Raw genomic sequence first — 13,064 nt, 5'->3', positions numbered from 1 at the left:
GAGAGTCTCCTGTGTTCCTAGGAAGACCACTTCTGTATGAGGAGCATCCTTTCCTATCCTGGCCCAGCATGTAGGGCTGTCCCATGAAATTGGCCATCGTCTGAGCTGGCTGAGGTGGTATGAGTATGAGGCACAAGGAATGGTCCTACATGATGTAACTGGCCTCAGGGGAGGGTAAGTCTCTCTAGACAGAGCTAAGGGTATGGGTGCTGGGTGTTTAAGCAAAGATTTGACAGTGGGCGTGGGATTGCTCCAGGAAAGGAACTGAAATCAGATATTTGTTGAAGTCCTGTGTGCTAGGGGCTGTGCCAAACACTTTGAATCCATTATCCTAGTTAATCCTTTTAGTAACTTCTTGAAGTAGATACTATTATTTCCTCATTTTATAAGTGAATTAACGCGCTCAGAGAGGTTAAGTAGATTAGTGCAAGGGATATAGTGAGTTAATGGCAGTCTGGGATTCAAATCCAAGTTGGCCTGATTCCAGCTTTTTTAAACTAGAATTTGTATGGTAGTTCTTTTTGGTAAAGGAAGAAATTACTGTATCCCTTCTGTTCTCCTGAGTGTATGGTGGGAGGGCGCCTGCTCGGTGGATGTGCAAAGTCATTTAGTGAAAAGGAAGCAGGTAGCATAAGAGAGCTGCAATAGCCAAACCAGAAACCCCAAGCTTCTTGTCAGGGCAGGCAAACCCAAATTTCTTCCTCTAGTGCCCTCCTAGCCCTACACCAGGAGAGGTCATCTGATGTAGTATGGTTGGCACTTCTGTTCCCTCCAGAAAGGAATCCTAAATGAGGTAGACAGCAGAGAGACAGACACACCAGGACAAGGGACACAGACATGGGGCAAAACAGACAGTGCAAGGAGGCAGAAATGCAGAGGTACAGATATGAAAGTTACTGATAAATAAACATGGGCAGGGGATGATGTACATCCATATCCTAAGGGGATTCCAGAATAAGAGGGTGGATGGGATGGGGTAGGGACAGGGATGATGGGCTATTTGTGAAATGTGAAGAGGATCTCTTTTTCAGATTTTCATAGAGGAGGCTAAGAGAGGGAAATTGGGTATAGATGAACTTCTCAGGTGGCAGCCCATATCATCATCTCTTTTGGTGATGATCATGATTCTTTAAGCTCCCTGCATTCCACATTGCCCTACCCTGACATTAAGAGACTGTCTTTCCCTTTGGCTCATAGAGTCTGAGGATTGAAAGTTGCTGAAGGAAAACAGATGACAACTGAGTTCTGGATGGAGTTGATGAGCCCAAGGGCTGGGCTGTTTGGGCCATAGCCTGCTCACTGGGTTATCTCCAGTGTGGCACATTCTGGGGTTTCCGTGGACAGATCATCTGCAACATATCTGAGTGGTGACTGGACTAAAGAACATGAGAGGAATAAACAGGCAGGGGCTGTTATTTAGGGAACATGGGGTTCTCTGCAAGAACCTCCAGGGTACTATAGAATAGTGTTGATAGAACTTTTAGAGGGATAAAGAGCCCTAACAAGTCTCTTCACTTCTCTTAGGCTACAGGGATAACTGTACAAGGCCCTAATCCCTTATTTGAAACCTTTAGGGATAGATGTGTTTTGGATGTCAGAATTTTAGGAAGGGAATATAGTGCCTTTATCCTATATAAAGGAGTACCCCAGAGAGGTTTAGGGCAGTGCCCTATAATCGAACACATCAATATTTCTGAACCTAAATGTATGAATATTCACACCAAGTGAGATAAATAAATACTGTAAATACCATTGTGATGTTTCAGGTTAGGTTTTGGACCAAAGTTATAACAAAAAATATTGTTTCTTCAGAGATTTTTTTATTTTGGAACTGTGGATAAGGGATTATAGGATTACTCTCAGGTTGTTGTGAGGAATAAGGGAGCGCTGGTAGTCTTCTAAACACATCACATGGTAGGTGTGTGATCTCAATCTAAAACAAAATAACTAATGTCCAAGAGGGTGGAATTTGGCTTGAAGAAAGAAGGTTCTTGCAGTGGGCAATGCACAACTTTGGAATTCAGCTGCCTTGGGGAGCTGTGCACAACCAGGGAATGAAGGTGCCTTAGACAAGAGGTTTCCTGTGGTGGGAAGGTGACAGAATTCATTGCTTATGAATATTGACTGCATAGGATTTCCCTTTTCATGTACTAGAGGGGAAAGGCAAAAAATGTGCGTGTGTGTATGTGTGACACAGGACATCACATATACATTTCTTTATAATAATGTTGTAATAAATATCTTACTGCATACATCTTTGTTTATATCTCTAATTATTTTGTTAGGATAGATTTATTAAAGAGGAATATCTAAGAGAATATGGACATCTCAAAGACTCATGACCAATTAGGATTGGGATTTTGTCACAATTATCCACAAAATTGTTGCCTGAGGAGTTTTTTTTAACTCAACCTCATGAAAAAGATTATTCTTGAGAATGAGTGAGCCCACACTCAAGGACAACTGTACATCTCAGTGTGGCAACACCTCTGAAAATCATGCAGAACTTCTACACTATCTCTTCAGCTCCTTGTTAATGAGGACCTGGTAAGACATCACGTGGCCCTGGAGAGGATATCACCTGCTTTTTCAGATCTGCAGCCTCCTCTGCTGTGTGGTATTCCATGATGTTTGGTGCAGCTATCTGCTGAACGGTTGGTTAGCCCTGCACTTGACTTTAGGTCTTCATGGCTGACTCCAGTACCTGTGGTTATGATAGTTTTCCCGGAGAGCTTGGGTCTGCCTGTGCAGCCTGTAGCTTTCTCCAACCTTATAATGGTGAATCCCTGCCTTTTGCCTGAGATTATATTCATTCTTGGCTGGTGTAAAAGATCTTTTGCGCAGTGTCCCTTCCAGTGCAGATCTTAGCTGAAAGTCAGTCACCTGTTGGGCAATACCATGACACTTCCTGTGTAATACCTCTGTTCTCTGCTAGCCACAGTGGTACAAAATACTCCTATTTAATCATGTTGCACCAACATCATGTACATCTAGTGATGCTGACCAGGCCAAATGGGGGTGCTAATGTGGATTTTACTTAGGAATTCAGTGTTCTTGACTGAGGATGCAGAGAAGAGCAAACTGGTAAGAGACCACAGTAACTGGACTTCAGACAATCAGGTGAAGTGCTTATTTCCCAGGATATCAAAATTTCTTTCAGTTGGATCTCTGACCCCTATGACTGTAGGCCCAGGAAGAGAAGTTTTAGCAATTAATTCTTGAGATATTGACAGGAGAGTGGGGGGGGGTAGTAATTACACAAGACCAAGAGGACTCTCTGGACTGGCAATGGTAAAGATCAATATGCTGGCCAAATTTGGGACTCCCCATCTGGGCACATTATCCAGATTCTCAGAATGTGGGGAATGAGCCTGTAACTTTCCCTAAGGAGAGGCTGAAAATAGAATCTGGATCCAGAAGAGGAGAGGGCTGTGATCCCAGGCAAGGACCCAAACACTTGCCTCCTGAGGCAGCATCATTCTTCCCAGACCCCTAGGTCTAGCCTCTGTAGAGGAGATTTTGTGTGGAAACATGGGGAGACTTAGGTAAAAATGATGACGGCGGAGAGAGGAGAGTTTTCATTAAGTTAAATCTTGTGTACTATGAACCATGGTAATTCCTGATCTTATTTTCCTGCATAGTAACATGTCGCCCCCTGCCTCCTGCCTCCCAAGCAAGATACATGGATAGGCCAAAGCCTGCATATGCTAGTGGTTATGCATAGTAGAGACTTCATAGCAAATATGTGTTCAGTGGTTATCACAGTCCTATGTAGACTGTGGGACAAAGCTGACATAATTCACACCTCCAGGCCCTAGACTCTCTTCTGTATATCCCCTCTCCACCAGCAGACTCCACTGTTTTCTCTTACAACTGGCTTTTTCTGATGGTGAAGATTTCCAGGAGCTGGTCTCTGATTTGCTTGGTGCGGACCCCATAGATGAGTGGGTTGAGGGCAGGTGGCAGCAGCAAATAGATGTTAGAGAGAAGAATGTGCACAGGCTTTGGGACAGTGTGACGACCAAAGCGATGTGTGAGGTAAGAGAAGAGACCAGGTACATAGAAGGCCAGAATGACACAGATGTGGGAACTACATGTGCCAAAGGCCTTGGCCCGGGCCTCCCGGGTAGGCAGCCGCAGTACAGCATGGGCAATGAGCCCGTAAGAGGCAGTGATGCCCAGGATATCTATACCTGACACGGCCAGTGAAAGTGCCAGCCCATACAAATTGTTGGCCCGCGTGTCGCCCACCACCAGCTCTACCACTGCCATGTGTGCACAGTACGCATGGCCAATGGTCTTAGCTCGGAAGTGCTCAAATCGTGCCACAAGCAGAGGGAAAGGCACAACAATAGCCACAGCTTTCAGTGCCAGTGCCAGTGCTGCATAGCCTACACGGGTTTTGGTGACTAGGAGAGGATAATGCAGTGGACGCCCTACTGCCACAGCACGATCATAGGCCATGGCCAACAGCACACCAGATTCCACAGCAGTCAATGCGTGGACAAAGAACATCTGGGCCAGGCAGGCACCGTATGGCACAGGCCGGGGCCCAAGCCACAGCACAGCAAGCAACCCCGGGGCTATAGATGTAGCTAAGCCCAGGTCTGTAGCTGCCAGTGTGGCCAGGAGTAGAAACATGGGCTGCTGCAGTGTGGAATCCATCTGCACCAATGCCAGCAGTGTTCCATTGCCCAGCAGGGCCAGCAAATACATGGGCCCAAAGACCAGTGTCAACCAGGCCTGGGCACCCCCTAGTCCTGGAATGCCAGTCAGTATGAAGAAGGTCGGGCGTGGGAAGGTGGAGTTGGGATGTGGACCTTCTGCCATCCTGTGGGGGGCAAGGCTTTAGGGCTCATGGGGGCATGACTCCTGATAGGGAAGAGATGGGGAGATTTTGGAGGGAGTCACAGTGGCACAGACCCATCCATGGGGTACGTGTAGGGGTAGTGCAGCGTTGGGGGATCACAGGGTTATAACCTTAGGTTAAGGTTTTTGGATGGAAAATCAAGGTCACTACCCCAGTTTGAATGGGAGAGTCCTTCATGCCTGAAAGCCCATGAGTGTTGTAGGGGGAGAAATGGGGAGACACTGGTATTGAGAAAGGAGAGCCTCCCTGTTGCAGGGGCTGCTATAGCTGGGGGTCACCTGAGAGCCGGGGCTGAGATGCAAGTTCTTCTTTCTCAGGATCCAAAGTAGAGTCCGTCTCAGTCTCTGTAAGGTGGGGGAAAGCCAGAGCCTGTTGGGGATCAGGCCCCAGGCTGCACTGTCCTCGAATGTGTATCCTTAGGCAGAGCTCCTGGGCCTCAGCTTCCTCAGCTCCACACTGGAGGTGGACACGTGATTATAGTGTTTTGTCCAGCTTTAACATTCCGGGCATCAACCCTCAGAGAAGATGAGTAGAGAGAAAAAGAGAAACAGGAAGAGGAAGATTGGACCTGCAGTGAAGCTGGAAGCCTGATGTGACAGGAGAAAACTTGCTGGGTTTTGAACACCGGGTGGAGAGTTGAAGTTGGGCCTGGGAAGGAACAGAAAAAGAGAGATGGCAGCAAAAAAAGGGAACTTCTCTGTCTCCCTTCCTTCTTCATGATCCAGAAAGGAGTCCCACCAAAGTCTTAATACTGGGGTGCCATAAGGGGAGGAAAGGGTATGCAACCCAGAGTAGCAGTCATACGTGGAAGAAACATCTCTGATGTTGGAGGAGGTAGGGTGAGTAGAACCGATTCTACCCAGAATCTCGCTCACAGCAGAAGAGAAATAAACATTAAGTGGATAAATGAAGGAGGAAAGCACCAGCAGAAGACTTGACTGAAGAAAGATCCCGAGTGCTGTGTGTTGGCAGCTTTTCTTCACTTTGATGAATGCCTATGGGGCCCTTTATGAGGCTGTTCTACCTGGTTCCCTCAGGGCCCATACACCCCCCACCTGTGCCACATTAACTCTTCCCTGTGCTCCCTCCTTGCCCAGTGTGATAGCATGGTAACTCAGGAAGCAGAGTAAGGAGGCAGAGAGGGGGACAAGGAGAGTCGGATGGGAGTGAAGAGATCCCTGGGAAAGAGGAGCACTTCCTCTGGGGGGTCTTTGCTGACTCCCTGAAGTCTGGAGAGAAGACCTTGCTATACTCTTGAATAGCATCGGTTCCCTCTATTGTAATTACTTCTCTCTCTTCTCTTTCTCTGTCTCTCTCTCCCCCAACCTCTAGCAGTGCTTCTCATTAGCCAGTATCTCCACTGCTCATCACAGTGCCGGGCATGTATTTGTCTATGAGTAACTACTTATTGCTTTTAATTGTGTGACAGTACTGCTGGCCAGACAGCATTTGCTGACTAACAGAGGCTCCAACAGTTTTAGGAGCCTTAGGTATCTATGGAGATGAGAAAGAAAGTTACTCACCATCAACCACAGGTCCGCTGGGTACAATTCTGCTTTAATGACACATACCCTAAAAATCACCACAGCATACAAGATAATGTAAAAAAATGGGGCTTGTGGGAAAGGTCGCAGTAGGGGACATTCAAAAACTTCATCAGTGACACACTTAAAAAAAAGGATAGCACTCCAATAAAAATGGTGGCACTGTTTTATACGTTAACTGGTCAGATAGTGCATAAATACACCAATAAATATGACACGTTACCTTGAAAAAGACTTGGCGTTTTCCTTGTGGAGTGTTAAAGGCAGCTGGTGAATAATTGAGAAGCGATAGAAGGGGAGACCACAGCTGTCCCCTCTTATCTGCAGTTTCCCTTCTGCAGTTCCAATCGCCCGCTGCCCTCAACTACTGTGGGGAAGCAGATGATCTCTTTCTGACAAATCATCAGAAGGTCAATCGTAGCCTAATGCTACATCACAATGCTGCATCATTCCCCTCTGCGTCCTCACGTAGGCATTTTACCCTCTCATATCGTCCCAGGAAGCAGGGTGAGTACAATGCGGTAAGGTATTTTGCGAGAGAGACCGTGTTCACATAACTTTTATTACAGCATATTGTTACAATTATTCTTATTACCAGTTACGGTTAGACTCTTGCTATGCCCAATTAATATATTACACTTTATCATAGGCATGTCTGTATAGGAAGACACAGTATGGGCATACCTTTTTTGATTGCGTTTCACAGATCATGCGTTTTTTACAAATTGAAGATTTGTGGCAACCCTGCTTCTAGCAAGCCCATTGCTGCCATTTCCCCAACAGCACTTGTTACTTCGTGTCTGTGTCCCATTTCGGTAAATCTCGCCGTAATTAAAACCTTCTCATTCTTATTATATTTGTTATGTTGCTCTGTGATCAGTGATTACAACTCACTAAAAGCTCAGGTGATGGTTAGCATTAGCAATCAGATTTTCAAAGATTTATTTATTTATTTTGGAGAGAGATGGCTCGAGCTGGGGGAGGGATTGGAGGGGAGAGGGAGAGAATCTCAAGCAGACTCCCTGCTGGGCACAGAGCTGGACACGGAGCTGGACATGGGGGCTCGATCTTGTGACCCCGAGATCATGACCTGAGCCCAAATCAAGAGTCAGATGCATAACTGACTTAGGCACCCAGGCGTCCCTAGCAATAGTTTTTATTTATTTATTTTTATTATCTTAATTAAATTGAATTTATTTATGTATTTTTTATTTATAACATATTTATTGAGATGTAATTCACACACCACAAATTTCACCTGAGCAATGTATACAAATCAGCGTTTTTAGCATATCCATAGAGTTGAACAACCATCACCATGTCCTAATTTTAGAACATTTCCATTACTTCAACCCTCTCTCCCTCTGTCCAAAATAAAGCCCTGTATTTATCAGCAGTCACTCCCTTTCTCCCAGCCCCTGGAAGATACTAAGCTACTTTCTCTCTCTATAAATTTACCTCTATGTATAAATTTACATTTATACACTTCATATAAATGGAATAATGCAATATATAACCTTTTGTGTCTCTTTCATTTAGCGTAGTGTTTTCAGGTTCATCCATGATGTGGTATGTCTCAGTACTTCATTACTTTTTACTATAGTAAAAACCACATCATCCATATCTGGTTTACAACATTCCTCCCAGCTTCAGATTACAGTAGTCCCCTGCTGTCTCCAAAGTCTCCTTCCACTTTATGGGTATACCACCTTTGATTTATCCATTCATCATTTGATAGACATTTGGATGGTTTTCATTCTTTTGACCATTATAAACACTATTGCTAAACATTCGTGTAGAAGTTTTTATGTGGACATTCGTTTTCAGTTCTTGTGAGTATGTACTTCGGAGTAGAACTGCTGGGTCGTATGTTAAACTTTATGTTCCTTTGAGGAAATGCTGAGCTACTTTTCTTTCTTTCTTTTTTTAAAATTTAATTTAATTTTTTCAGTGTTCCAAGATTCACTGTTTATATATATTTTAAATATTTTATTTATTTATTTGACTGATAGCACAAGTAGGCAGAACGGCAGGCAGGGGGAGAGGGGAGAAGCAGGTTCTCTGCAGAGCAGGGAGCCTGATGTAGGGCTCTATCCCAGGACCCTGGGATCATGACCTGAGCCAAAGGCAGCCGCTTAACTGACTGAGCCACCCAGGCACCCCACCAGCAATAGTTTTTAAATTACAATCCTCACGTGTCTTTTTTAGACATAATGGCATTGCACAGTTAATAGGCTACAGTATTGTATAAACATAACCTTGACATGCACTGGGAAACAAAAATTCATTTGACTTGCTTTATTGCTCTATTTGCATTATTGCAGTGGTCCAGAACTGAATCGGCAGTATCTCTGAGATGTGGCTGTGTACTTAGGGTTTGGTACTATCCGAGGTTTCAGTCATCCACTGGGGCCTTGGAATGTATAACTTGGAGACAGCAGGGGACTACTGTAATCTGAAGTTGGGAGGAATGTTGTAAACCAGATATGGATGATGTGGTTTATAACCTAAGTGTGGTAATAGATGTTTCAGGTGTGTATGCATGTTGGATTATCCTTTGCTGCTGTGTTCAGCAGTTTTGAATGCACTTTTGTGCACTCACCTAGTTCCTGGCAGAGGGAATAAGAGAACATGAAATTCTCATTATACTCAGTACTCCAGTGGGTCGTTGGAACAAATTTGGTCTTTCAAAACCAACTTTATAGCGATCTAATTGAATCTTGGTTGTACCTGGCCCTGTACCATATGGTGTGGACACAATGGCAAAAACAAGACCCTGCTGCCCTCACGGAGCTCACTGTCTAGTGGACACAGTGATGCAAACAGTTATTGGAAAGCTACTTAAGTAATTGCATTAATTCAGGTTAGTACCAATATGGAGGGAGCACAGAGAAAGGAGGTTTCCCTCTTCCTGGGGTGTCAGGGAATTCTCTGAATTGTAGTAATGGCTACATATGCAGGTATTGCTCTAAGTCCTGTTTTACCACATGCATTTCAGTAGGCACCATGATTTCCCCCATTTTACAGACAAAGAACTAAGGCACAAACTTGTTCAAGGTCAGATAGTAAATAGCAGTTAGATACTAAGTGGATCTGGCCCTAGCATTCTTGCTCTTAGCCACTGCTTTAAACATTTCTGCTGAGATTTATTTAGCACATGAATAGGAGTTTTCTAGGGCATTTGGGCCAGAAGGATCTGTACCTGGTGAGAGAAGTTCAGGTTGTCCTAGGATTGCTGAAGAAGGAAAGGAGAACTTGGGAGCTGAGGGCAGTGGATGGAGAACTGTGAAGGGGATAATGCCCTTGAGTGACATTACATTCAGACTCAAGAGAACACTAATGGGACTTTTGGCTGACATATGCCTGTCCTGGGCACTAACTGTACAAAAGATTGTTCATAAGATAAATCACAGTTCCTTTAAGCCCAACACAATTGAAGTTGTTAAGTTCCCACAAATTTTCTGTATTCTGTGTTGTTCACTAGCTATTAATCCAGGATGTATGGGGGGATATCGTTGATTTTGTCTCTAGAAAAGTTCCTTTGTTGATCCCTTAGGCCCCAGTCCAACATTAGAGCAGCTTTCTGATTACAGTTGGGGTCACTTGGCTGGTCTTTCCCTGAGACGTTGGCCATTGGAGGAGTGGATCTGACATTACACCTGTGACCTTATGGGGCTGTATGCGTGAGTCTGCTCCCCAGGGGTGGATGCCAGCCCTGTAGGGGGGTAATGATAGAGTGGGAGGAGGAGGAGGGGCTCATTGGGCCCCTGGTTGACTGGTATAAGAGGATAAAAGGGCTCTGGGAATTGTCCCTGAATTTCTTACTTCTTTGATTAATGCAACTACCACCAACATTTACTAAGAATAGGGTTTTCAGATATCAGCTTGTATAGGCCTGTTCTGATTTTCTGCTTACGACTGACCAGTGAGCAACAACACGTAGCAGTAAGTTACCCATTTATACAATAGATTACAGATCAGAAAATCTTGGGCCTAGTGATGCCACTCAACACTGGATCCTCTTCTAGAAACCTCTTAAGGCAAACTCTCAGTTGGTCAAGTCTCAATTCCCTGGTGAATATGAGGCCCCTCTCTGCCCACTAGTACCACAATAGTGCAGGCTTCACGTTCCCTCAGTTTCTGGAGAGATAGAGAGACGCTATAAGCTCAAGGTAAGATGGTGGCACTCCATATCTGTGGAGATGTGGATGACATGAAACCACCACACCACTCTGTTTTCTAGGTCTTCTAGCTTCACTTCCTTCCTCCAGTCCTTCTGTAAGAATATCTTTAGTAATCCATGAAGCTCTGGGGGTACTTGGGGACCCCAATATCTAGGATAGTGGATATTCTGGCACTAAGATTGTAAACTTGTGAAGGGAACTGTTCTCCCTATTATAAATAGATCTGGTAGAAATCAGGTTCTGGTAGGGGTATGTAATAGCTCAGATCTAGTTTTTCTCAATTGTCCTGTAATATTGTCTGCTGTCCTTATCCATTTTCCCTTCCTCTGCAGTGGGGTCAGTCCTTTGGATTAACTCTATCTTTGGCTATAGATAGTGGTGACTCTAGTGTTCTCTTGTATGCTGAGGTCACAGTTCCTGTCCTTGTCTCCCAGGTGACACTGTAAGACAGGAAAATTGGGTTATGATGCTGAACACCCCCTACCCCATGCTTTAATTTGTCCAGTCATTCTTTGCCTTCAATATGAGGCATGAAAGAGGCATTTTAAAAGTCTCTCTGACCAGTATTGGCTAAGGAGAACAGTGCTGGGTATTCTTCCAAAGACTTTCCTTGCAGAAGATGAGTAGTTCCCTCTAAAGGCTCTCTAGCATTTAGAGGGGGACTTTGGAACTGACTGTGTTTGTTGGGGCCATCATTCAAGAAATTAATTCCCTAAAGTTCTGTTCTGAGGTAATAGGTAGCACCTTTATCTTTTCCACCATTACCTCCTTTCCTCTAAGCTCATATTGCGTGGCTGAAACTCTTACAACAGAGAAAGTACTAATGTCATCCATGCAATCCAGCAAACATTATTAAGAACTCATTACATGCCAAACACAGTAGCATGAATGGGGAAACAGCCTCTCTTATCATTACGTTCACACAGCCACAGAGGCCCACTTCCTTAAGAGCTTGTGTATCTGTTTCCTTTCATCCTAATTGGCTTATGTCCCACTGTATACCCCACAAACTTATCCTAGAATATTGCAGCAGTCTCACAACAGATGCGCTTGTTTCTAAGAAACTTCATTGTGTTTTCTTTTTTCATTACACTTTTATTTGAAAAGTGGGTAATAGATATATAAAAGTACAAAGAATAACAAATGCACATGTTATCAAGACATCCAGAACTGATCATTATTACCATTTTGACCCACTTGCTTTCAGTTCCTTTTTCTTTTTTTAAAGATTTTATTTATTTATTTGACAAAGATCACAGGTAGGCAGAGAGAGAGGAAGAAGGGAAGCAGACTCCCTGATGAGCAGAGAGCCCGATGTGGGGCTCGATTCCAGGACCCTGGGATCACGTCCTGAGCTGAAGGCGGAGGCTTTAACCCACTGAGCCACCCAGGCGTCCCTCAGTTCCTTTTTAATCAAGGCAATAGAAGTTAAAGATAAAATTAAAGTCTCTTTTATCTCCTATAGTGTTTCATTCTACCTTAGAGGCAGTAATTATCATGAATTTTGTGTATCTTTCTAATTCAATTTTTACTGCTTTTGCTAGTTGGTGCTTTTAGACCTTTACATAAATTATTTCCTACTGTATAGAGGAAATTATGTTTTGAGTTCTGTTTATGCAGATATATAGATATTTATCATTCTTTTACATTTCTACATAGTTTTACAGCTTGTGATTATGCCAAATATTTATTTACTGGTGGACTTATTGTTTCTGGATATTTTGCTATGTATACTGCTATTTAATATGTTTGTACATGCCTCCTCTTTCACATGTATAAAAATTTCTCTAGACTGTACATCTAGAAGTAGAATTTCTGGGTCATGAGATACGCATATTTTCCTCTTTAGCAGATTTTATCAATTTGTTCTTCAAAATAGTTGTTCCAACTTGTATTCCCACTAGCAGTTTATGAAAGTTCCTGTTTTTTAACATCCTTGACATTTTATATTATCAGACTCTTACCTTTTTGTGAATCTGGCTAATTAGAAATCTTATCTCATCATTTTAATTTATATTTTTAATATATTTATTGGTCATTTGTATTTCTTCTTCTATAAATTGTCTGATTATTTCTTTTGCCCATTTTTCTCTTCAGTTGTCTCTCCCCCTATATTATTTTGTACACTTTCTCTGTATATTCTAGATATTAATCCTTTGTTTTACATTGGAAATATAACCTTCTAGTCTGTTAATTAACTTTTTAATTTTGTTTATGCTGTCACTTCTCTGTACAGAAAATTTGAATTATTTTATTTTATTTTTTTTAAAAGATTTTATTTATTTATTGGACAGAGAAAGAGAGAGATCCCAAGTAGGCAGAGCCGCAGGCGGTGGTGGGGGGCAGCAAGCTCCCGCCGAGCAGAGAGCCCAATGCAGGGCTTGCTCCTAGGACCCCAAGATCACGACCTGAGCTGAAGGCAGAGGCTCAACCCACTGAGCCACCCAGGCACCCCAAATTTGAATT

General features: G+C 43.5%; 1 protein-coding gene across 1 annotated transcript; it reads right to left on the bottom strand.

The window, feature by feature from the left end:
• Window positions 1–3,867: 3,867 nt before the first annotated feature.
• Window positions 3,868–4,833, bottom strand: LOC116598338 (olfactory receptor 52W1). The gene has a single exon (XM_032357010.1). It carries the CDS (start codon window positions 4,828–4,830, stop codon window positions 3,868–3,870), a length of 963 nt encoding a protein of 320 aa, XP_032212901.1. The 5' UTR covers window positions 4,831–4,833.
• Between the last annotated feature and the right edge of the window lie 8,231 nt (window positions 4,834–13,064).

This window comes from Mustela erminea, chromosome 9, assembly GCF_009829155.1.
Source record: "Mustela erminea isolate mMusErm1 chromosome 9, mMusErm1.Pri, whole genome shotgun sequence".
NCBI classification, from domain to species: domain Eukaryota; kingdom Metazoa; phylum Chordata; class Mammalia; order Carnivora; family Mustelidae; genus Mustela; species Mustela erminea.
This window is presented reverse-complemented; position numbering and strand designations above follow the sequence as displayed.

Bases quoted from the DNA above. Each gene is read 5' to 3' on its own strand.
- LOC116598338 (XM_032357010.1), bottom strand. From the start codon at position 4,830: ATGGCAGAAGGTCCACATCCCAACTCCACCTTCCCACGCCCGACCTTC.